Source organism: Tursiops truncatus, chromosome 2, assembly GCF_011762595.2.
Source record: "Tursiops truncatus isolate mTurTru1 chromosome 2, mTurTru1.mat.Y, whole genome shotgun sequence".
Lineage (NCBI taxonomy): Eukaryota > Metazoa > Chordata > Mammalia > Artiodactyla > Delphinidae > Tursiops > Tursiops truncatus.
Window position 1 is genome coordinate 38,312,653 of NC_047035.1, and position 22,853 is coordinate 38,335,505.

Below are 22,853 nucleotides of genomic sequence, written 5' to 3' on the forward strand. Positions count from 1 at the left end.
GGCTCAGAGAAGATAGCAAAGTAACACAGGGCTTAGTGCATATTAAATACTTAGCTAATTAATATTAGTTACTTACTATTTTATTTATAAACTATAAACATTACTCCAAAAGGATCAGGAAGCAATTTTTTCATTATGATACGTTCTGCTCAGACCACACAGGGAATTGTTTCTCTCTTGTTGGCACGTTGAATCACATTCTGAGGCCTGACTGACTAATCTGTATTAAAACATCTTGAGAGACTCCAAAGGCCTGGTCCCCACTAGCGGGAGTGCTGGTCAATGGGTTGTCCAGATAAGGGTGCCTAAATCCCAGTTACAACATTTCTGCCTCTCCCAGAATTTATGTCCTATCTCTTTCAGGAACCAGATTCTAGCCTAAGTGGAAGCTTTTTTGGACTCTGAGAATAGAATTTTAGGCAACTTTCCATTTTTGTTTTTTTTTTCCTCCTTTTCTCCAAATGTTAGGTCAAAGTGTGAAGAAGAACAGAAAGATCTGCAGAGGGGAAACAGATGTTTATGTTCATTTCACAATCATAGGGCTGGGTGGATATGGTAGAGCAAGAACAGCATCCAGGACAGAGCTGCACCACAACCACCCCAAGGATCCCAGGCTCGCTCTTACTTTTTAAGACTCCTTGGTTTCTTCCCATGAGAGCAGGTGTTCTCTAAGTCTTCCTCAGTGACCCCTCCGAAGGTCTCACAGTCATGCTGATTATCGTTTCGCTGACAGCAGGCTCAGTGAACAGCGATTAACACTGTGCAGCTTTGCCGATCATGCCTGAGGCTTTGCTCCCATCTGCTGGTGCTTGGTGCGCCCAAGTTTGCCTAATTAATCTTCTTTCCACTCTGTTTTACAACTCCCGTTCTTCCCTGTTCTTAGTCTCCGAGGCTTTTCCCTTCCCTCCAAGGCACCAGACCTCTCCCAACATTTCCTGATTCTCAGCCTTGTGGATTTTCTTTCTTCCAGGGTCTCTCTGTGTCCCAGCCATGGGCACAGATCTTTTTAAAAAGCACTCTGGTTTCTCATTTATGAATTTACTAGCTGTTTCTGAGAGGCTCTAAAGGCCTCTTCTGTCTTAAACAATTTCTCCTGATAGAAACTACCAGGTCAAGGAATTATATATACACATATCTATTTTTAACTTGCTTTTTACTGATTGATGGTTGGTTATAGAATTGTTCTTCTTGATTTCTAGACATCTTGATAGCATAAAGAAGGGTTTTCTGAGCTTTCTAAATTACATTAGATTGAACTCTATGAACTTATGATATCCAAATGGTTTTGAACTGCAAAATGGTCATTTCATAGGTCCACCTAATAAGAAATGCCTAGGATGCTTGTTGAAATGTATATGTACAGCTTTTTCTCTTAGTGGGTCTGGTATAGAAGCTCTGGTGTGGACCAAAGAATCTGCACTTTTTCCTTTTTAAAATTGAAGTATACTTTTCCTTTTTAAAGTTGAAATGTCATGGAATATACTCAGATATTTATACAGATTACAGTATATTCAGATTATTTATACATATATGTATATTCAGATTATTTTCCATTATATGTTATCACAAGATCTTGAATATCGTTCCCTGTGTTATACAGTAAATTCTTGTTGCTTATATATTTTATGTATAGTAGTATATGTCTGTTAATCCCATACTTCTAATGTATCCCTCCCCCACTGCCTTTCCCCTTTGGTAACCATATGTTTGTTTTCTATGTCTGTGAGTCTATTACTATTTTGTGTATAGATTCATTTGTACTATTTTTTAGATTCCCTACATAAGTGATATCATATAATATTTGTCTTTCTCTGTCTGTCTTACTTCACTTAGTATGTTATTCTCTAGGTCCATCCATTTTGCTGCTAATGACAATATTGCATTCTTTTTCATGGCTGAGTAATATCCTATCATATATATATATATATATATATATATATATATAAAAAACATCTTTTTAAACCAATCATCTGTTGATGGGCATTTGGGTGGTTCCCATGTTTTGGCTATCATAAATAGTGCTGCTATAAACATTGGGGTGCATGTGTCTTTTTGAATTAGTGTTTTCATCTTTTCCAGATATATGCCCAGGAGTGGGATTGCTGGATCCTATGGTAGCTCTATATTTAGTTTTTTAAAGAACTCCATACTGTTCTCCATAGTGGCTGCACCAATTTACAGAATCTGCATTTTTGACAAGCAGGTTTATCTGATGACCAGGCAAATTTGGGAAATATAGGTATATCATTTGTAGTTGAATAAATGTCTAATTAAATATGGTATGTAGGGCAATTTACATTGTTTATGAGTCTATTGTATTTGATGTAAGAAAGTTTGACTTAGTGAGTGTGATGATGATTACTAAGAGTCCTTTAAAATCTGTTCACGCTGTCTTTGGGAATATAGCTAACCTCTCTTACAATAATGTATGGCCTAGGGTTTAACTTCTCTCCAAAGAAATGTGAAGAGAACTCATGCCTGACACTTGTGGACCTGGCCCCGACCACTACTCCTTGCCCTCCGTATCCTCTCATCTTCTCCTGTCTAGAGCACTACAAAGTCCTACCCAACAGCAGAGTCACAAGATGGAAAAAAGTAGATCCTTGGATGATTACATGGAGTGGTATCACCTCACCGACCTGAACACTTGCCCAAGTCTGTTCTCTGAGAAAAAAAAAAAAAAAAAAAAGAATTCTAACAGTTTGAAACATTATATATTTGAGTCGATCTGTTCTAGCATCCTAAATTATCTAGCATGGTGCCGTCATTACAAAATGCCAAAAGAAGTATGCTGTTAGCTTAACTGTTAAGTGGCAGGTAGTAAGAAAACAGAACAGACTAGAAAGATGAAGATCCACACTATACCATGGCAAAACGTTTGTAAAACTATTGTCTGTGAAACCTGGAAGGTAAACCTAGTTCTTACTGAGTCTATTATGCTCAAAGAAAAGATTGGGAAAAGTCAGAATATTAGAGTATATTAATTGTTACTGTGTTTAACTAGGTGTTACAAGAAAGCAAAGAGTTGAATTGGTTGTGTTTAAGCAGAGATTGATAGAACACGAATATTAATGTCCTTAATTAATAGTTGGAAAATTGATTATTTTTGGATTTCCCCAAAGAAGACACAGTTAAATAAGGATCTGAGCAACAAATGTCCATTTCTCTGTTAAAACAGGGGATCAGCTCTGTGTCAAAGAGAAGAGCCAGGGTGTCCCCTTCCCATTTAAGTCTTTTGCTTCATACAGCCTCTACGTAGCTATTGTTAATTTGAGAGCAAAAGGCATTGGCTGGATGAAGCAGACAAATAAAGTATTTTTAAGAAGCATGTCTAGGAAAGACATTCTTTGGTCTTGGATGTGGCTACTGGTACATGGAACTTACCAGAAGCCTAATAAATTTTTGAGCGAATTGTATTTCCAAAGAAACTCCAAGCTTGGACTAAATAGTCTTCAGACTATAAAACAACCCTTGAGTCTCGACACTGGACAAGCCAGAAGCAGGCTATGAAATTTGTGCAGCTCCTGAGAAAGACAGAGTCCCTGAGGCCTGATTCAGATGTGTGTCATGGAGGAAAATGGATGAGGAAGAAGAACTCCCCAGAGAACCAAGCCAGGGGAAGTTGAGAATAATGGACGAAGAAATTCCTCCCAGAGAACAGCATAAGGGTCAATTCAAGAAACTTCCCCCACTGCTAGGGCAGGAAGTCTTTCTAACATTTGCCCTCAGGATTCTGTTATTGCTATGTCTCTCCTATTCTTTACTTTTCTGAAAGGGGGTTTAGATATTTTGGTTATCCCATCCCTGTTCTATCATTGTCTAAGGGGTGATTGTATATATGGAGGAGATAATGAGTCTTCTACTGGACCACAAGGAGCCATGTCTCCATCAAATGGAAAGGACCAGGCATCACCTGCATGGCTGAACTTTAACCTGTTTCAGTGAAAGACTGGGGCTCTGGGTGGTCCCTCTTGGGAAAAAAGTTTGTTTTACATGTGGGAAAAAGTGTGTAGGGATATTTGGTGACTACAGAGTCTGACACAAACAGAGATGGCTAGTTTCCATTAAAATCTGTCCTTCCCTCTTCTGGGCATGTAGGTGGTTTTATTTCCCAGCTTCCCTTAGACCGAGGTGTGGTCTCGTGACTAAGTTATCTCTTCTGAAGTTTGACTGGAAATGATGTCCGTCACTTCCAGGCCTGGCCCATAAAACTTTCCATTCAGGTTTCTCCACACTCTTTCTCATTAGTCTGGTTGGATGCGGACAACTATGAGATCTTAAGGGATGGCAGTGTCACAAGATGCAAAGAACCTGGGTCCCTAAATGACTAAAGGGAGGAAAGCAGCCCCACTGACTTGAACACATGTTCAGGAACATAAATTAGCAAGGAACGTCCTGTCGTGGTGTTAATCCCTTACATGTTTAGGTCTGTTTGTTATAGCAGGTTAGCATACCCGAACTCAGTGGTCCCCAACCTTTTTGGCACTGGGGGCTGGTTTCGTGGAAGACAGTTTTTCCACGGACCAGGGTGGGGGATGCTTTCAGGATGATTCATGCTCATTACATTTATTGGGCACTTTATTTCTATTATTATTACGTTGTAATATATAATGAAATACAACTCACCATAATGCTGACAGGAGGCGGAGCTCAGGCAGTAACATGAGCCATGGGGAGCGGCTGTAAGTACAGATGAAGCTTTGCTTGCTTGCCTGCGCTTGCTGTGTGGGCTGGTTCCTAATAGGCCTCGGACCAGTACTGGTCCGTGGCCCGGAGGTTGGGGACCCCTGCCCTACCTAACGGTGGCTTTTTGATTAATTTATTAGCTATAAACCTACACACTGCTTACATTATTTATTTACTGTTTTGTGGCCTCCACTTACTCCATTACAGGTTATTTAACCTTGGGCAAATTGGTTAATAACTTTGCAACTCGGTTTCCTCATCAGTCAAAATTAGGAATATAATAACACCTCATAGTATCATTGTGAGGCGGCAATGAATCGATGTATGAAAACATCTCAAATATGCTCATAGCAAGAACTTTGTATAGCTATTGTTATTGTTGTCAGTACATATTCTAGTGGTGTTTGAGTTTCGTCATTAAATACTACCGCACTGCTTGTAGGATCACGTGTGGCCGTAATGAAATTCACACTGAGACTGCAAATGAAGGACTTCATAAATAAAAGCTGTATTGTGAACCATTACAAAATGCTGAATGAATACACATGAATCAGGTCCTTTTGTCTTGTGAAAATTAGGCATATCCAAAAAGTTGGTGGACTTCAGAGTATTCAGGAACGATCCCAGGCCACTCTGGGATTCACAGTGGGTCCCTTTTGAATTCACGGTGGAATTAATCCTGACTGAGTTATGCCTGGAAAATTAACTGTTTGGATTCTGCTAACACACCCAAGGGGTGGCATGGATTTTTGTTTGTGGGAAAGTACATTTTCAGCCTTATCAGGACCCGTGTCCTTACACAGAGGGTAGGGCCTCTGTCGATCCTTGTGATTTTGTGCTCAGGATTGGTGAGGGAGATCATTTCTGTTGTTTTCCTACCTGTCCTTTAAGTTAGTTGCCTCATGTTAGTTGCCCACCTTCATGTTGCCTTTGTAGAACAGGCCGACTAGATCCAAAAACAAAGATGTCCAATGTACTGAGCCATCTCTGAGCCAACTTTGCTCTTTGCCCCAAAAGAAGAGGTAGTGATGGCAGATTCTGAAAACGTTATCCTGGAAATAAAGTACTGTTTACTTGAAGCCCAACATTGTTGGGCAGTTAGGTAGTAAAATTTATGAAGGATTTCCTCGCTTGGACAGTGAAAGGAGCCAGGCCTTGTGGAACTAAAAGTCTTGGTCACAGGGAGTCTGTCCACTGAAGCCTGCATCGGTCACAGGCCTTGGTTTGTTGCCAGATAAAGCTGGAATGCAGGAGGGTTATGAACTGCAGATGTAGTTTCTAATCCTGGGAGCATGATTTTTCTTGGGTCACTCTGGTCACAGATACTTAATTTTCTTTTTCCCTCGTCTATTCTTTCTTACTCCTAAGAGGTGAAGCTCACAGTTTACCTCTCTGCAGTGTGCTTTGGCTTTCTGAGTGTAATTTCTACCCCTGGAGCCTCTGAACGTGCTCATGCTCATAGGCATCACAGTAGACTGTGGAAGGAACTGTCTATACAATTCCTGTTACTGCACCTTTGATATGGCCTCCAAGAGTCCAAAAAAAGTATCAGACGTGCATCACACTGCCTCAAAAAGAGATATTGGAGGGTTGAATACCTATAAGACATTGGGTTTTTGAGCATCATGGCATTTAGAAGGAACAGAGCAAGTCAACTGGCCCATTCGTTTCTCCTCTTTCACATACTTCCTTTATATTTTTGCCTAAGGTTAAAAACCTGGTGATTTATTTCATAGACCCATGAGAGGTGTTTTAGGTTTTCTTTTGGCTTACAAAAATGAATCTCATCCATTCTCCAGAGACTCTCGGGTGTCTTTAGAAAGAAAAAAAGAGAAACTCCTGAGTAAATGTTCCCAAATGGGCAGAACTATGTCATAACACTTTATAAGCCTGGGGCTTTGTTTTTATTCACTATTATTTTATGTTGTTTTTTCCCTTGTGGATTGGACATAGTTTCCCCCTTGCTCTGGTCATTAGGGTTATGATGGAATCTACATTGGACTAATCATCATTTAATTAGGTGGAAAAAGTTTAGAATTGACTTTCAGCTCTCTGTGAAAACAACTCCTTTTACATCTCACTCAGCTGATAGAGCAACTAGATTTTTTCTCCCCTTTCCACAAATTGTGTTAATTTCCTGCATAGGCAGCCTGGGTTTGCAAATAGTGACTTATCTAAGTTTTTAAATACAGGTGGTTTTCTTAGAAGAAGGAGCCATAGACACGACCAATTCTTTTTTTTTTTTTTTTTTTTTTGCGTTACGCGGGCCTCTCACTGTTGTGGCCTCTCCCGTTGCGGAGCACAGGCTCCGGACGCGCAGGCCCAGCGGCCATGGCTCACGGGCCCAGCCTCTCCGCGGCATGTGGGATCTTCCCAGACCGGGGCATGAACTGGTGTCCCATGCATCTGCAGGCGGACTCTCAACCACTGCGCCACCAGGGAAGCCCACGACCAATTCTTATACAGAGGATGATGGTAGTGGTGAATGAGGTACGTCATGCAAAGGCTTCAACTTGAATGGGATTATTTTACGCAGCCATGCACATAAACAGACAAACCGTGTGCACTACCTACCTCAACATACAATCTAACTAAACTAGAAATGGAAGTGTTATCCTTATGTCATATGTCGTGTGAAACATTAATTGATACTACTTTATCAGTGAGATGTCTGCCACAAAACTCGAAGCTAAAGATAAGATGAAGACAGGATGGGAGAAGACATGATGGTTGTTCCATGGTAAGCTGTGAAATCTCTAAAGGTTGTTGGGACATCTTGAGTCATCCCTGAAAGGGAGTAGGAAGAAGTACCCGGAGATGTTTCTCAGGCATACTTGTGAAAAGTATCAGTGACTGTTTGTATCTTCCTTCTACTGCCCCCAATTTTTAGACCTAGCCCATAGTTGAACTTGGGGTTACTCTGGAACATGTGTTTTTATGAAGAACTATAAACAAGTGAGCCACTCAAAATTTAGCTAAGCTTTTGAATATAACGCAAATGGAGGAATTTGAGTGTATCCCATCTGTTTCCAAATGAAATTTATACATTGTATATTTATATTATTCAATAGATGTGACATTGGCTGGTTGGGTCAGGAAAATTCTATGCTGTATTATGACCCTGGTAGAGATAAAATGATTATTTAAAATACAAGCAAACTAGTTCAAAAATATAATACATTTAATAAATATTTTATATGTTCATTCCTAAAGAGACATCTGTTGGACCAACAACTTGTTCATTTATTCCTCAAAGTTTTAATGGACCAGGAATTATCTATGCGCTGGAAGGACAGAGATGCGTAAAGCATATTAATTAATTAATTCAGTAACAATCTATTGAGAGCATACTAGATGTTGAGTTCTGTTTTAGAAGATGGAGATAGAGCAGTGAACAAGACAAAGCCCTTGCCCTCATGGGGTTTACATCCCAGTGTAGAATAAAAATGGTAAGTGAATAAATATAATGTGAAGTAGTGTTAAACCTTATGAGGAAAGATGAAACAGGAGAAAAATTAAAGAGTGACTGTACGCATGTGTGTTTGTGTTTGTGTGTGTGAATGCATTAAACAATGTGATCAATTGAAGCTGAGGAAGATGGGGGGGATAAGGTAAGGTTGGGGGAAAAGCAAATGCAAAATCTTCAAGGAAGGAAGGAGTTTGGTGTGTTTGAGGAATATGAAGATGGCTGAAAGCAGAAACACTGCAGAGCAGAGAGTTAGGAGAGGAGGTTGGAGGGATAATGGGGACTAAGTCATGGAGTACCTTATAGACTGTGATAAACGATGGGGCCTCAGGGTGAAGGGATTTGACTGATGGATTTGGGCTGTGGATAGTCCTTCTGTCGGGAGTGTGAAGAACTGAACTATACGGGATAAGACTGGAAGCAGGGAGCTGGGAGGTGATTACAGTAGTTTGTATGAGAAATGATGGTGGCTTGGATGAGAGTGAAAACAATGGAGGTGGTGAGAACTGATCAGATTTGAGATATATTTTGAATGTTGACCTGATTGGTAGTAGGAAGGGATAATAACTAGTGGTTTGGATGGAGAGGGATGGGAAGTATTGTCAAAGGAGGAAAGGAGTTAAGGATAACACCAAAGTTTTTGTTCTGAGCTACTGGGTGGAAAACAGTGGTCATATAATTCTATGGGGAACACTAGGGGAGGTGTAGACTGAGGCAATTAAAAAATTTTGTTTTGGACAGGTTGAGTTTGAGATGCCTATTAGATATCCAAATGGACAGTTGAATATATGAGTCTAGGTCAGGTTTTTTTTTTTTTTTTTTTTTGTGGTAGAGATACAGATTTTGGAGTCATCAGTGTATAAATCATATTTAAAACCATGAGACTAGATACTGTCAACCAGAGCATGAGCATAAATAGAGAAGGGGACTGAGAGACTGAACCCTGAAGTATACCAATGTATAGTGGTAGGGAAAGAGATGGAGAAAGCAGCAGAGGAGATGGAGAGAGACTTGCCAGTAGGGGAATAAAAACCAGGAGAATGTGGTATCCCAGGAGCAAAGAAAGTGTTTCAGGAAGGAGAGTATAAACCGTAAGAAAAGCCTCCAAGAGATCAAGTAAGACGAGGACTGAGAATTGAACACTGGATTTGGCAAGACATGACCCTTCCCCTCAGGAGCTTATCGTACAGTGGGACTGGGGAAATAAGGAGACAAATACATTGCTATACAATGGTGCAAGTTGCGTTCTAGCGATGTTAACACATTTCTGGGGATGGGCTGGAGATGGAGCAAGGAATTCTCCTTGGGGGTCAAGGAGAGCTGCATCGAGCAGATGTACTTTTGGATTCTGATACGTAGGAGGGAGGGAAAATAACCAAGATTTATAAAACTTCAAAACATTTTTTTCTAGTTGGTTGTTGATTTTTCTACAATCACTCATGCAGAACTAATATTTCCTCTCCAGTGAATATCCCACTACTGTTTACTCCATGTAGACATATTTATCAATTATCAGTAAACACGATAACTGTATCATCAGGACAATACACACACTCTATCACACCCTACTCCATTTGAAGGATACTCTTGTAGTTATATTTTTCCTTGTTGTAGCCTTTATATTTTAATTACATTTTAATTCCCTTTCATAGCTGTGTGCAACTGTAGAGACCCTATTCTTTTTTTAATCGAAGTATAGTTGATTTACAATGTTGTGTTAATTTCTGCTATATAGCAAAGTGATTCAGTTATACATATCTATCTATATATTATTTTTTATATTATTTTCCATTATGGTTTATCACAGGATATCAAATATAGTTCCCTGTGCTATACAGTAGGACCTTGTTGTTTATCCATTCTGTATGTAAGAGACCCTATTCTTAATCACAATAGCTATTACCTAATACTTGTCATGTGTAAGGTGCTGTTCTAAGAACTACATGTATTAATTTATTTTGTTCTCATGATCTTAATACCTCTATTGTCCCTTAAAAAAATTCATGACAACTGAGGCACAGAGAAGTTGAGCAACTTGCTCAAGACCACACAGTAATGGCAGAGCCAGTATTAGAACCGGGCTGTCCAGCTTCAGAGCTCACTATCTTGAGCTCACTATCTTAAGTATTTCCGTCCTTACTATTATATCTTTACCTTCCTAGGATGGGTAGCTATTAGGGAAAAATCTTCTTCAAGGGATAGGCTCTCTTTGACTTGAACTTTTCTAAATTCTTTGACTGCAATTTTCCAAAGACTCAGTAAACTATTTGCAGGTTGTCAATTCAGAATGAGCCAGTAGGACCAGGGACTGGATACTGGATACTTCTCCACGTGGAGAAGAGAGCATGAGTTCTTTTACAATTGACTGTAGATTCTCATGTGACTGTGTAAGGGTTTATGTTCAATCAGTTCATGTATGGGGAGCGTGGTGGTAAAAAGAGTTAGGGTCGTCGTGATGGAGAAGATCCCTCTACAAATGGAAATGTTCACTTCATTGCACTCCTAGGTGTATGTGGCTTACACCTTCATTTCCCTTACAACCTAACTACAAATGCTTGAGATGACTGTGTACTTAAAAAAAATACAAAGTGTAAATCAAAGTAACAATGTTTGGGAATGCCTACTATGTACAAAGTATTGCTTTGAGTACAGTGGCTGTGATTTCTTGAGAGCTAAAACAAGGAAGAGCCAAAATCTAAGATGCTTTGTTGCTTAAATAACAGCAAGTATGTACACAACTGAAACATAAAACAAATTGATCTTAGTGGAATCTAGCGGTGGTCCAGCCTTTGTTTGATCTCTAATGTTTTTTATAGGCTAACTTTATCTCTAAAGATGGTTTTATCCTCTTTCTTCCTGACACTGTACTGTAATTGCTTCACCCAATAGTTGGGGATGGGATATGTAATTTTTAAAAGCACTTGAAACCTCTCCCTTTAGTAGATTGTGGGTTCCATTTTTGATCTAAAGGTTTTTGAAATTAGGTACCAGCCAGTTCCCTATCTTGGCAGAAAGAGGGTGTAGAGTAAATAACATTTGCTAAGATGTTTACAGGTCAGGATCCCAATAATTTTCTTAAGTTGCAGACCTAATTTTACAATTACTTTTTTTTTCCCCCTCAGGGTGAAAGTCTACCTGTACTTCTCTTCATTCTGTTCTCATTAAAATGTTCTTCTCTGGGAACAGAAAAGCTTAAGAGAGCCAGTGTTCAAATTCGCTCTTAATTTCTACAAATATAGAAAAACCTGCTAGAAAGTGGATACTATTTTCACTGTGGTTCTCTCCCTGTCTGCTATGTAATAGTGTCATAAATCATGTACGTGTAGTAGTAGGAGGAGACGTAGGTGATTGTTTAGCTGTGGAAAAGAAGCTGCTTCCTACAGAAAGGATTTCAAATGACCTCACAGCAAAGCCAACGCTCACACAGGTTTCCTGTGGGCCATTTCCCCTTTGCTACTCTGGACCCAAAGCTAAAGTGAAGAAGAGAAATTTTCCTCTCACAGAATCTCAAATCTCTGGTAACTCAAGCTGATCTCATAGTGAGCAAGTGGATCATCGTATTCCAAAAAGTTAAAAAATCTAGGCTATTGTAAACCTGAAGCATTTTATGAATTTGCTTTTAAGAAATTTAATAAAATTTGTTTTGGAGATTAAGAGAAAAAATAAGAGTCAAAATGGAAAAATTTAAATAAGCTATCACACAACAAACTTTAGAACACTTGAAAAAATGTACCTGAAAGAATTAAGTTGTGACTACAGTATCTTAACTGTCAGATCTTAAAGTATTTTATGCCATATTTCGTGCTTTGGGGACATATGTTGAAATAAGTAAAATTTTATTTTTACCTTTAAAACATATTGATTAAAACTTTCTCTTTTAATTCAAGATACAGATTGCCTAGGAGATATTTAAAATCTTTCAGTACTTTTCCTTCAATCTACCTCCACAGGAAAATGAAAGTACATTAGGACAGCACCAATTATTATAGAAAAACGAATGTTCTAATGTTACTAATCTCAGCATTTCCTTTATAAATGGCATGTGGTGAATATATGAGAAGTGGCAAGAACACTTCTTTCACCAGTTGTGTGGTTAGTGTCGTTGTTGTTTTTTAAAGAACTGTGATGCAATTACGCTACCTTTTAAAAAGTTCACATTAAAGAAAGTTGATGAATCTTCAGGCAAATGTTAAGTAAAATCTCTAGCCGCAAAGCTTAGAGGACGGTTCAGGGTATTTCCCCAGTGTTATTCATTTGGTTTAACTGGAAAAAAGTGTTACCATAACATTGATATACAAGTTGTCCTAACAACAGCAAAGACCTTGGTCGTCTGCTATGCCCAGCTACCTGGCTCCTGGCAGGCCCAGACCCAGCACTGACATTAGAGATAAGCCAGGCCCCTCTGAAGCTGGGCTGTCGTCTCCCGCCTCCTTCACCTCGTATGCAGGGGTAGGTTTTCTGCTTTTCTTACCTGCATAGTGGTCAAACACAGTGGGCACGTACTCCTCGGGGAAGGCGTCGTTGGCGTAGCTCATGAGCAGGCAGGTCTTCCCCACGGCGCCATCCCCTACCACCACGCACTTCAGCATCTTCTTCTCCTCGCGGCCACCGCAGCCGCAGCTGCTGTCATTTCCCTCCTGGCAGTTCATTCTCACGGCTCCAGCTGCTGTGACTGTGCCGCTGCCGTTGCTTCTCCTGCTTCTCCCAAAGCCCATGAAGCGAGCCGCAGGCTTGAGGTCACTCTGTCTTACTTTGGGGAACTCGGATCATGCAGAATTGTCCGAGGCGGCTGGCATGTGCCCTCTTGCTTACCATACTGGTCAAGAAAGGTAACACACACTGGGGAGAATGATTAAAAGCATCTGCCCCTTGCCCCCATCAGTTTGAGTTATGAATCCTCATTTTTCACCCAATTCTAGGGGCTTCCTGGGAGTCTAGAAATTTCAACAGCCTGAGGGTTTCACTCTGCTCTCCTGTTCACCAAGCCTGGCTGAAGACACAGTGGAATTTCGCTAAATCTTCCCCATTTTCCACTTCACATCTAACATGGAGGAAAGCTGGGCTTTTTAATGGAGTTTTTCCCTTGCTTCCTCCAGCTTGCCGAGTGTCAGGAAATCATGGGTTTCCTGCTGCATTCCATATTAGGATCAGTGGGCTGGAGAAGGCTGCAACAATGGGAGCTCTGTGTGTGTGTGTTTGTACTTCTGGGGAACGCTGCCAGGACATGGAGTGGGAAAACACTAGGGGTCCCACTGCAGACTCAAGCTGTCAGACTTCCTGTTTCATCCACGGCTGGGGAGGTTGTTTGCCTGTGGGCTGGCTGGGAAGAAGCTGACGAAAGGATGGAAACTGGGGAGTACTGTCGGCCACAGAAACAGAGGGAACCACACCAGCCGTTGTAGGATAACATATGACATCATCCCTCACTGAGTCACCAGTTAAAAGCTCTGCAGATTAAAACTGGACAGTTCTTCACATACTTAAGTGAGAAGCCCTAAGCAATTTGTCCTGGCAGTAAAGAAGAAAACCTTCCAGAGTTTCACTGTTACAAAGGGAAACGTTCTTGTAGATCGTAGGTATAAGAGGTGTGATCGGGTTAATAAGCTGCCACATTTGAGCTCAACGCTCAAACGTGTATTCCAGACCCAAACATTTTTATGGTTGTAGCACATAAGAAATCAATCAGCTGTGGGATGTTTGCATCTTCTTATTAGTGAATAAACACACATGTGCTTGGCTCACCCTTACTTTTGGAAATGAGAGTGTGTGGGATGGCTGTATTGGTTTGTTTCAGGTCCCCAAACGTTGCTTTTACTTGAACAGTTCCGTTTTTGATTTAGTCTTCTCCCCTTGGTCGGCCTGGCCCTCTTCAATTACAAAGGAGCCATTGGCAGCTAATTTATTTGTCTGTTGGGTCACTCAAAACGAAGCCTCTTTGAAGCTCTGCGTTTGATTAAGGTACTCGGTCTTAGAAAAGAAGTGGAACTCTGCAAGTGATTTTGACAAATGGCTCAAGTACTTTTTTGATGGGGGAACTATGTGTTTCTTTGAGATTTTTGAGCACTCAGTTTTAAGAATTCAGAGTATCCATTTGATGTGAGGAGGGTTTTTTTTGTGCGTGGGAGTGCGTGAGAAGTCTGTTTTAATGAGTGGCTATCAATAATATCTATATCCACATATGTATGCTACTATATAACAGATATAGCCTCACATTTCTTCTGTGTTGTATTATAGTAACACTTGCCATAGTGTTTAGTGTCCCAATATTTCTTTCCTATAAAGGGATGGTGTTTCAGTCAGGTTGTTGTGTATCTACTAGATTATGTTGCTGTAACAACTCCCAATGCTCAATAATTTAAAATAACATGTATTTCAATGAGGTATCACCTCACACCTGTCAGAATGGCTACTATCAAAAAGTCTACAAATAACAGATGTTGATAAGGATGTGGAGAAAAAGGAACACGTGTACACCATTGGTGGGAATGTAAATTGGTGCAGCCGCTATGGAAAATAGTATGGAGGTGCCTCAAAAAACTAAAAATAGAGTTACCACATGATCCATTGATTCTACTCCTGGGTATATATCTGGAAAAAATGAAAACACAATTGAAAAGGATACATGCACCCCAATGTTCATAGCAGCACTATTTACAATAGTCAACACATGGAAGCAAACCAAGTGTCCATTAACAGACAATTGGATTAAGAAGAAGATGTGTTATATACATATACAATGGAATATTATTCAGCCATAAAAAATGAGATTCTGCCATTTGCAGCAATGTGGATAGACCTAGGGAATATTATGCTTAGTGAAATAAGCCAGACAAAGAAAGCCAAATATTGTTATGTTATCACTTATGTGTGGAATCTTAAAAAAAGTCAAATAAATGTATATGTAAAGCAGAAACTGACTCACAGATATAGAAAACAAACTCGTGGTTACCAGAGGGGAGAGGGAAAAGGAGAGGGACAAATTAGGGGTAGGGATTAACAGATACAAACTACTACATATAAAATAGATAAGCAACAAAGATATACTGTATAGCACCGGGAATCATAGCAATTTTCTTGTAATAACTTATAAAGGAGTAAAATCTGCAAAAATATGGAATCATTATGCTGTACACCTGAAACTAATATATATTGTAAATCAACTCTACTTCAGTAAAAATAAATAAAATAATGCCTATTTCTTGCTCACATTGTATCTGTATCATGTATTTTTATTATCTTCATTCAGGGATCTAGGATGGTGGAGTAGCCACATTGAGGACATTGATGATTACTGTGGCAGAGGAAGAAATTAATGTAGTAAGTGACAATGGCTCTTTTTTTTTCCATAATAAAAACCTATTTTTATTTTATTTTATTTATATATATTTATTAAAGTATAATTGATTTACAATGTTGTGTTAGTTTCAGGTGTACAGCACAGTGATTCTCTCTCTCTCTCTCTCTCTCTCTCTCACACACACACACACACACACACACATATATTCTTTATTGGATTCTTTTCCCTTATAGGTTGTTACAAAAATTGAGTATAGTTCCCTGTGCTATACAGTAGGTCCTTGTTGGTTATCTATTTTATATATAGTAGTGTGTAGATGTTAATCCCAGTCTCCTAATCTATCCCTACCTTGCCTCTTTCCCCTTTGGTAGCTATAAGTTTGTTTTCTATGTCTGTGGGTCTATTTCTGTTTTGTGAATAAGTTCATTCATATCTTCTTTTTCTTTCCTTTTTTTTTTTAAGATTCCACATATAAGTGATATCATATGGTATTTTTCTTTCCCTTTCTGACTTCACTAGTATGATAATCTGTAGGTCCATCCATGTTGCTACAAATGGCATTATTTCATTCTTTTTATGTCTGAGTAATATTCCATTACACATCAGCTCTTAAAGCTTCCTTCTGGAGGTGACATTTCTGTTCACATTCACTGGCTAAAGCAAGTCACATACCCATACTACCCAACAGGGTCAGAAGTATAATCCTACCACGTGCCAGGAAGGGAGAACTAAATACTGGTGAACAGCCTAAATAGTTTAGACAACCAGAGGTAGTTTCGTTGAGGTTAAGTAACAAGTGCGAAAGTTGAACTGTTTATGTTTAGTGCCGTTCTGAAGCATTTGAAGGCACCGCTGACTGCATGTGATTTATGCAATTTCATTTTCATTCAGTCTACCTGAAACATCTGGAATTTGTAATAATAAAATTGCAGTTGGCTCAAGCGTGAAGGCGGCAGCCAAACAATCTGTGCAGGTGAAGGGGTGATTGACAGTGTCAAGAACCCCATCCTGAAGATTAATAAGGCCACTTTGAGCACAGGCGATGATATGTCTTTGGTAGAATTTTGAGGAGGTTCTGCCTTTGACCTTGTACCTGAGATCAGCCAGTAAATGTGGCATGGAGTAAATTCTCCATTCCAAGATGGAGTTCTCAAACATGACTGCCCAGCCTGTGTTCCTACATTACAAATATGCCCCAGCCCACTGAGTACTTGGCCTAGGAATAAAAGGAGATATCAGATTGGGTGAAATTTTGCTACATCTGTGTGTAAGCTAAACCTTGCGCCAGCAGACACAGATATTTCAGGTCATGCCGATTGCTCTGTGGATCGCAATGTAAGACATTTAAGAGACCTGAAGCAACCAATTATGGGTCTTTTACCTCTCACTCAAAATCCAATCTGACATATTGGATTATATGCAAAGATGGATCATAGCCATTGAGAATGTTGGCTGTATTTCTCAAGATAAACTCTTCCATCGCTATTTATGTTACCCCCACCCCCACCCCCTGCCAAATCGAATATTTATAGGGAAAAATGTTTGAGACGTTCTAGTAAAAATGGTCAAGAAAGTTAGGATTTTATTAGCCTGCTGATTATATGGATCATATTGTCCATGTGAGACTAAATCTTTTTAACTATTAAAAAATTGACCTGAATCAGAATAACAGAATCTTAAAAAAAAAAGTAAAGATAATGCAGCATTGTTCTTATAGGTCTGTGTCTGTAGAATTGCGACTACTTGTCCAGACAGGATGGTCAAGAATATACTTTACTTTCAAAAGTTTATAGGTATGAATGTAGAAGTGGTATGAAGACCATTTGCTAAACTGTTCTTTACCAGATGTCTGTACCATGTCAACGATTGAGTGGTGGTTTTGTAGCTATTAATTATTTGGTTTACCTCAAGCACCAAGTTTACACACACTTACCAGTACACGGTGAAATCTTGCTGGACGATATTTCCTGCTTTTTCCAAGAGATCTTAATTCCTTGGCTCCCTCTTGTCCTGTGAGCTTTGGCTTCACATGAATTTTCCCAAATGCCAGCAGAGTGTTTTTGCATAAAATTCTGATTCTTCTGATTGACTCCAGTTTTAGGCTGACTTTAAATAAAAGAGCCCAGACTTTCTCCCTTGTCTACTTTTTGTTTTTTTCTTTTGTGCTTGAAACTAGAAGTTACTCAGGGAAATAATGCAGTTGGGTCAGATACTCTGATTCTGGATTAACCTCTATGTGGGAGACTGTTAAGACTCTAGTCTTAGGAATGTGGGATGTGTTGTGGTTCCTATGATTCCGGGATGCCCAGCCCAGCCCAGCCACGAGTCACCCCCATCCCACAGAAAGACTTTTGTGGAGCTAACATGGAAGTCAGGCCCCTGGTGGTAGAGGGTATGGTGTGAGACAGGAGGGCTGCGTAGTTCTAGGGATTCTGACCCAAATCTCCCACTGGAACTAAACCTGAAGATTATTTGGGGCACTGCTAAAAGTTAACAGGCTGTCCTAGGACTGGCCTGGACTGGAACCACTCCCCGCCAAGGCCGGTGAGTTGTTGCCAACAGGGATACTTCTGGATATGTGTTTTTTTTAATCTGTCAGGCCACCTGCATTCAGCCCCTGGCTATTGCCCCAGTCATATCATATCATATATCATCTATTCATATATCAGCCACGTTTTCTGGGTGTGATCTTTTTATAGTTCCAGAAATGGCTTTCATTTTTCTTGCTTGAAGAAATTTTCTTCCTTTGCCAAATCTCTTAATTCTTATAGAAATAGATTACTTGCAGCTCTAAGGCAGATGGGGACTTCTTTCTGTCTTAGGACAGAAGAGGCTGATTTGATCAGTAACAGTCAAGATGTGTGTGTGTGTGTGTGTGTGTGTGTGTGTGTGTGTTTCTTTTCTGTGTTTCACTATTGCATACCTTAATTCTGAAAACAAAGCCTTGTTCCAGAAAGAGTCCTGTGGGTGGTCTGACTTTTTTATTGGGTCTCTCACCATAGAAACCCAGTGGTTAGAGAACTTTGAAGTTCCCCCTATCCAGAAAATCTGGAGAAAGATAACAGTTTAGAAAGAAATTTTTCATGGGTTCCTGATCTTCCAGATGGAGAGGTGTATTTTGGAAGGTGGAGAAATTTGAGATTGAGGTGGTGCTGGGTTGTTCCTTCATCGAGGTCATGCAGCAGTAAATAGCTGGTGGAAATAGCCATTTTAGTCAACAAAGATCCTTGATGATTGTTTCAATGGGTTAGTGACATGGGCCCAAGAAGCCTAACGTCACTGGATTGGTTATTGTCTGGGGGGACAAGCATCACAGTGTTACCACCACAGGCTGAACTTCTGAGGGCTAGGGGCCATCACCCATCTGTTGCCTGGTTTTGATGTAGGGTCTATTGGGAGAGTGAGAAAGATTGGTGTAAATCTTCCACCTCTGCTAGAAAATTCAAAATTTGACCTCTGCTTAGGATGCATTATTGTCATATAAAAAATGACCTAGAGGGGTGGGATAGTGAGGGTGGGAGGGAGGCTCAAGAGGGAGGGGATACGGGGATATATGTATGCATATGGCTGATTTACTTTGTTGTACAACAGAAACTAACACAGCATTGTGAAGCAATTATACTCCAATAAAGATGTATTAAAAAAATTAATACATAGATTGAGAACTTGAAGGGCCTCTCAGCAATAACAGGGGATATCTGTTATGTGCAAGGAGGCATTTTGGTTGTTGTGACTGGATGAAACACAAAAATGAGTCCTCCTGAGAGCCTGCAGGTTACTGGCCGACTCCTTGTTGTGAAACACTAAATGCAGAGGGAAATGCAATTCTACTCTGCAGACTTAATGTGTGTTTATATTTCTTGAACACCCACTTGCTAATTGACTTGTATCTAGAAATCATATGCATCAGAAGAAAGAAACATAAAGACTACCAAGGCTGAAGTGAGATCACAGCTTGAATCTCAGATTCAGTGTTTGTGCATGATAGGGACTGAGAGGAAAGATCTGGAAACTGACTCCCAGTGGGATAAGTGGAGAGAGTTAGGGGAAAGAAAACATCTTCAAACAAATCTATAAAAAGCCCCAGGACAGAGGAAGGAAGAGAATTAAAGTCTTCCATGGCTGTAATCCCAGCAACACTAGGCAGAGGGTGGGTGGAGTCATTATGCAGAAGGACACATGGTTTTCAGGTTGAATGCCCTAGAAAGTCAGCGCCTTGACAATAAGAATTGTCAAGATGCAGAATTCTTTTGGAGTGAGAATTCCAGACAATTTTATGCAATTTTCTTTTTTCGTTGTTTTTCTATTCACTCTTTGTTGTGCTGACTTATTAAAGGCACTGTGGGTACTTCAGCAGTGTTAAATAGTGGTTCCTAACTTGTGTCTATTGTTTTTGATCATGTAATATTTGTCAGTTATTTTGTACTTTACTTCACTTTTTGGAAAACTAAAAAAATTATAATCGATTTTGTGAGATTCATATCTCCTTTGTTTACTCTGGAAGTCTAAAGGTAACTTCTTTTTACTTTAATTTTGTATGGTAAAATAATATCACTTTTACTGACTTTATATCGGGAAAATTGACAATATGCTTAAAATGGTTTTGTTGTTGTAAATTTCACATATGATTTTTTAATCCAATTTTTATTTCATTTTTCCATATCAAAGAAAGACGATCCTTCAAAAATGCCCACATCTCTGAAGCATTCATGTCTAATTCTAATGTATAGCACATTCCAAGTACCCAAAGATTTGTTTCTATTGGACTTTCATTTTTTATTATGTCTCAGAATCTTTCCAAATCTCAATCTTATTGAATCTGGAAGGAACTTTTTATGTTTATTAAATCCAACTTTCCAAACAGTAAAGGCATTTTCTTTATGGCATGGCTCACAGGCCGTGTCCTTTTCATGACTACTATTGTTCACTATATGAAGCAGCAACCACTATTATTTACTATTTTAATAATCAGGGTGCAGTTGGCTCTGTAGTGGACATCTGTTGTTTTTGCCTATCTAAGATTTCTTTCCTCTTTTGGTAATAGCACTGCAATTTCCCTTCTGCCTCTTTTCTATCTTCAGTCCAAGTTGTTCATCTGGGGCTGACCCCACCCTCTAAGGCAGGAGTGGGCACATGATCCAGGTGTGGCAAATGAAAATTATCTCTGGGGTTTTAGCTAATGCTCTCTGGAGATAGGCCTCTTTTCCCCTGGAATTTCTCTCACTAAGGATCACATAAGCTTGCTGTTGGGGCCATCTTTGCCACCAGGTGTAAAGATCCTGCCTGATGCTGATAATAATAATGGTGATAAAGTAGTTTATGTCTTTTAACCACTTAATCCTCTCCTAAAACCTATGAGGTGAACATTACTATTATTGCCGTTTCTATCATTAAAAAAACTGAGGCTAAGTGAAATCAGATGATTTGTTAGCGTCAAACAGTTAAGAAGTGGTGGATCCAGGATTCTAGGTCTGGCAGCTTGCTTCTAGAGCTTATATTTTTAACCATTATACTACAGAAAAACATAGCTGAAAGAGAGAAAAAACAGATTCTGGATCATATAATTTGAACCCTTGGATCCAGCTATTCTTTACACAGCCCTGGATTTCCCTCTTGAATGAGCCAATGCATTCTCATTTTGATTTAAATTAACTTGGGATGATTTTCTATTATTTTCACATGAAGGAGCCCTGGCTGGTGCCTGAAAGAGTGATGGGGAAGTCTTGGGTAAACTATGCTTCACCATGTGGTATTTGAGACAATGCATGAAGAGAGGACTTGCTTAATAAGCCTATGCTTGCTTAACAAAGCTATGAAATGCTGGAGGGAGCATTCTGGACACATGTGATTATAATTTGAGTTGATTTCTCTTCAGATTTATGCTTTTGTTTTTACATGGTACTATAGACTGAATGTTTGTGTCCCCCAAAGTTCATATGTTGAAATCTTATCTCCAACATGATGGGGTTTGAAGGTATGGTCTTGGGAAGTGATTAGATCATGAGGATGAAGCCCTCATGAATGGGATTAGTGCCCTTATAAAAGAGACCCCAGAGGGCTCCCTTGCCTCTTCTACCATGTGAGGACACAGCAAAAAGACAGCTGTCTATGGACCAGGAAGTGGGCTCCCACCAAACACCAAATCTGCCAGAATCTTGATCTTGGACTTCCAAGCCTCCAGAGCTATGAGAAATAAATTTCTATTGTTTATAACAGTCTAGTATTCTGTTATAGCAGCCCAAACAGACAAAGACACATAGTTAAGAACTAGATATAAGTCACTTATGCCCCTACTGTGTAAACTATAAGAAAATCCTCATAAAGTAATGACTTTTTGCCTTTTAAATAAAAATAATCACATCTCTAGAATATAGTTATGAATATATAAAAGACCTAAGGCACACAGTTGGACCCCAACCAGCTTAAGCTAAAAGACGTTTATAGTCATGTAACTGGGATTTGCTATAACTGGATTTGCCTGATCCAGGAATTAATGTTGCCACTAGGATCCATTCTTGCTCTCCTACTTCTGGGTTGGCTCCATCCTCAGGCTCTACAAAAGGGCCTCTGGCATCTCTGGGCTACTCCACAGCCACAGTGGAGGGAAGCTTCACTTCTTCAGCCACCCAGCCTGGTAGGGAGGAGAGTGTATATCTTGGCATTTCCTCATAAGGGCTAGGTTTCTCTCTGACTTGGGTTAAGCGAGATGCTGATGGGTTTAAGCCAATCAAGCTGCACCCCTTGTGTCATGGAATCAAAGGGCTGAAAATGGAGAATGGGACCGAGGGAGGAAACTCTAGATATTGATGTTAAGAAAGAAAGTGAAAAAAATAGTAATAGTAATAATAATAGTGCTACCGGTGGTAGTTGTAACAGTGATGATAATAATAATAATGGCTGTATGTGCTAGCATATATTAACATATCTAATTCTTACCACAACTCTATGAGAAGGGTACCATTAACTTCTCACTTTACAGATGAAGTCACTAAGACACAGAGAGATTAAGTTCACACCCCTAGGAAGTGGCACAGCCAGGATTCCCGCAAACACTCTGGCTATAGAACCCTTACTCTTCACTTGGTTATGTTAAGAATGGGTGCTGAGTCACAAACAGTGAATTCAGTTTCCACCCGTCAATGATAATCTATGGCATTTTATTTAAGAGCCTGTAACATGCAGCAATGTTTAGTGCTGTGCCCTACAATCCATGCCTCATTTGGTCTGTTTGCAGGGATCGTGTGGGGTAGCCTATCAGTTTCTGAACTCTGGTACTTCAGACCATTATCTCTAAGCCTTTCTGCTTACTGAAGGTGATGATAAAGCACTATATTTCTTAGTGTGTCATCTCTGCAGCTGATCCCAGCCATGCCTGAATCAAGGATGCCTATCAAATATCCTCCT

General features: G+C 39.7%; 1 protein-coding gene across 1 annotated transcript in view; it reads right to left on the bottom strand.

Moving 5' to 3' along the window:
* RHOJ (ras homolog family member J) overlaps positions 1-13,246 on the bottom strand; it is an 82,461-nt gene extending 69,215 nt beyond the window's left edge. The window contains exon 1 of the mRNA XM_019923080.3: positions 12,624-13,246. Coding sequence (XP_019778639.1) covers positions 12,624-12,867 — 244 coding nt within the window. The 5' untranslated portion in view covers positions 12,868-13,246. The remainder of the gene's footprint in view (positions 1-12,623) is intronic.
* Between the last annotated feature and the right edge of the window lie 9,607 nt (positions 13,247-22,853).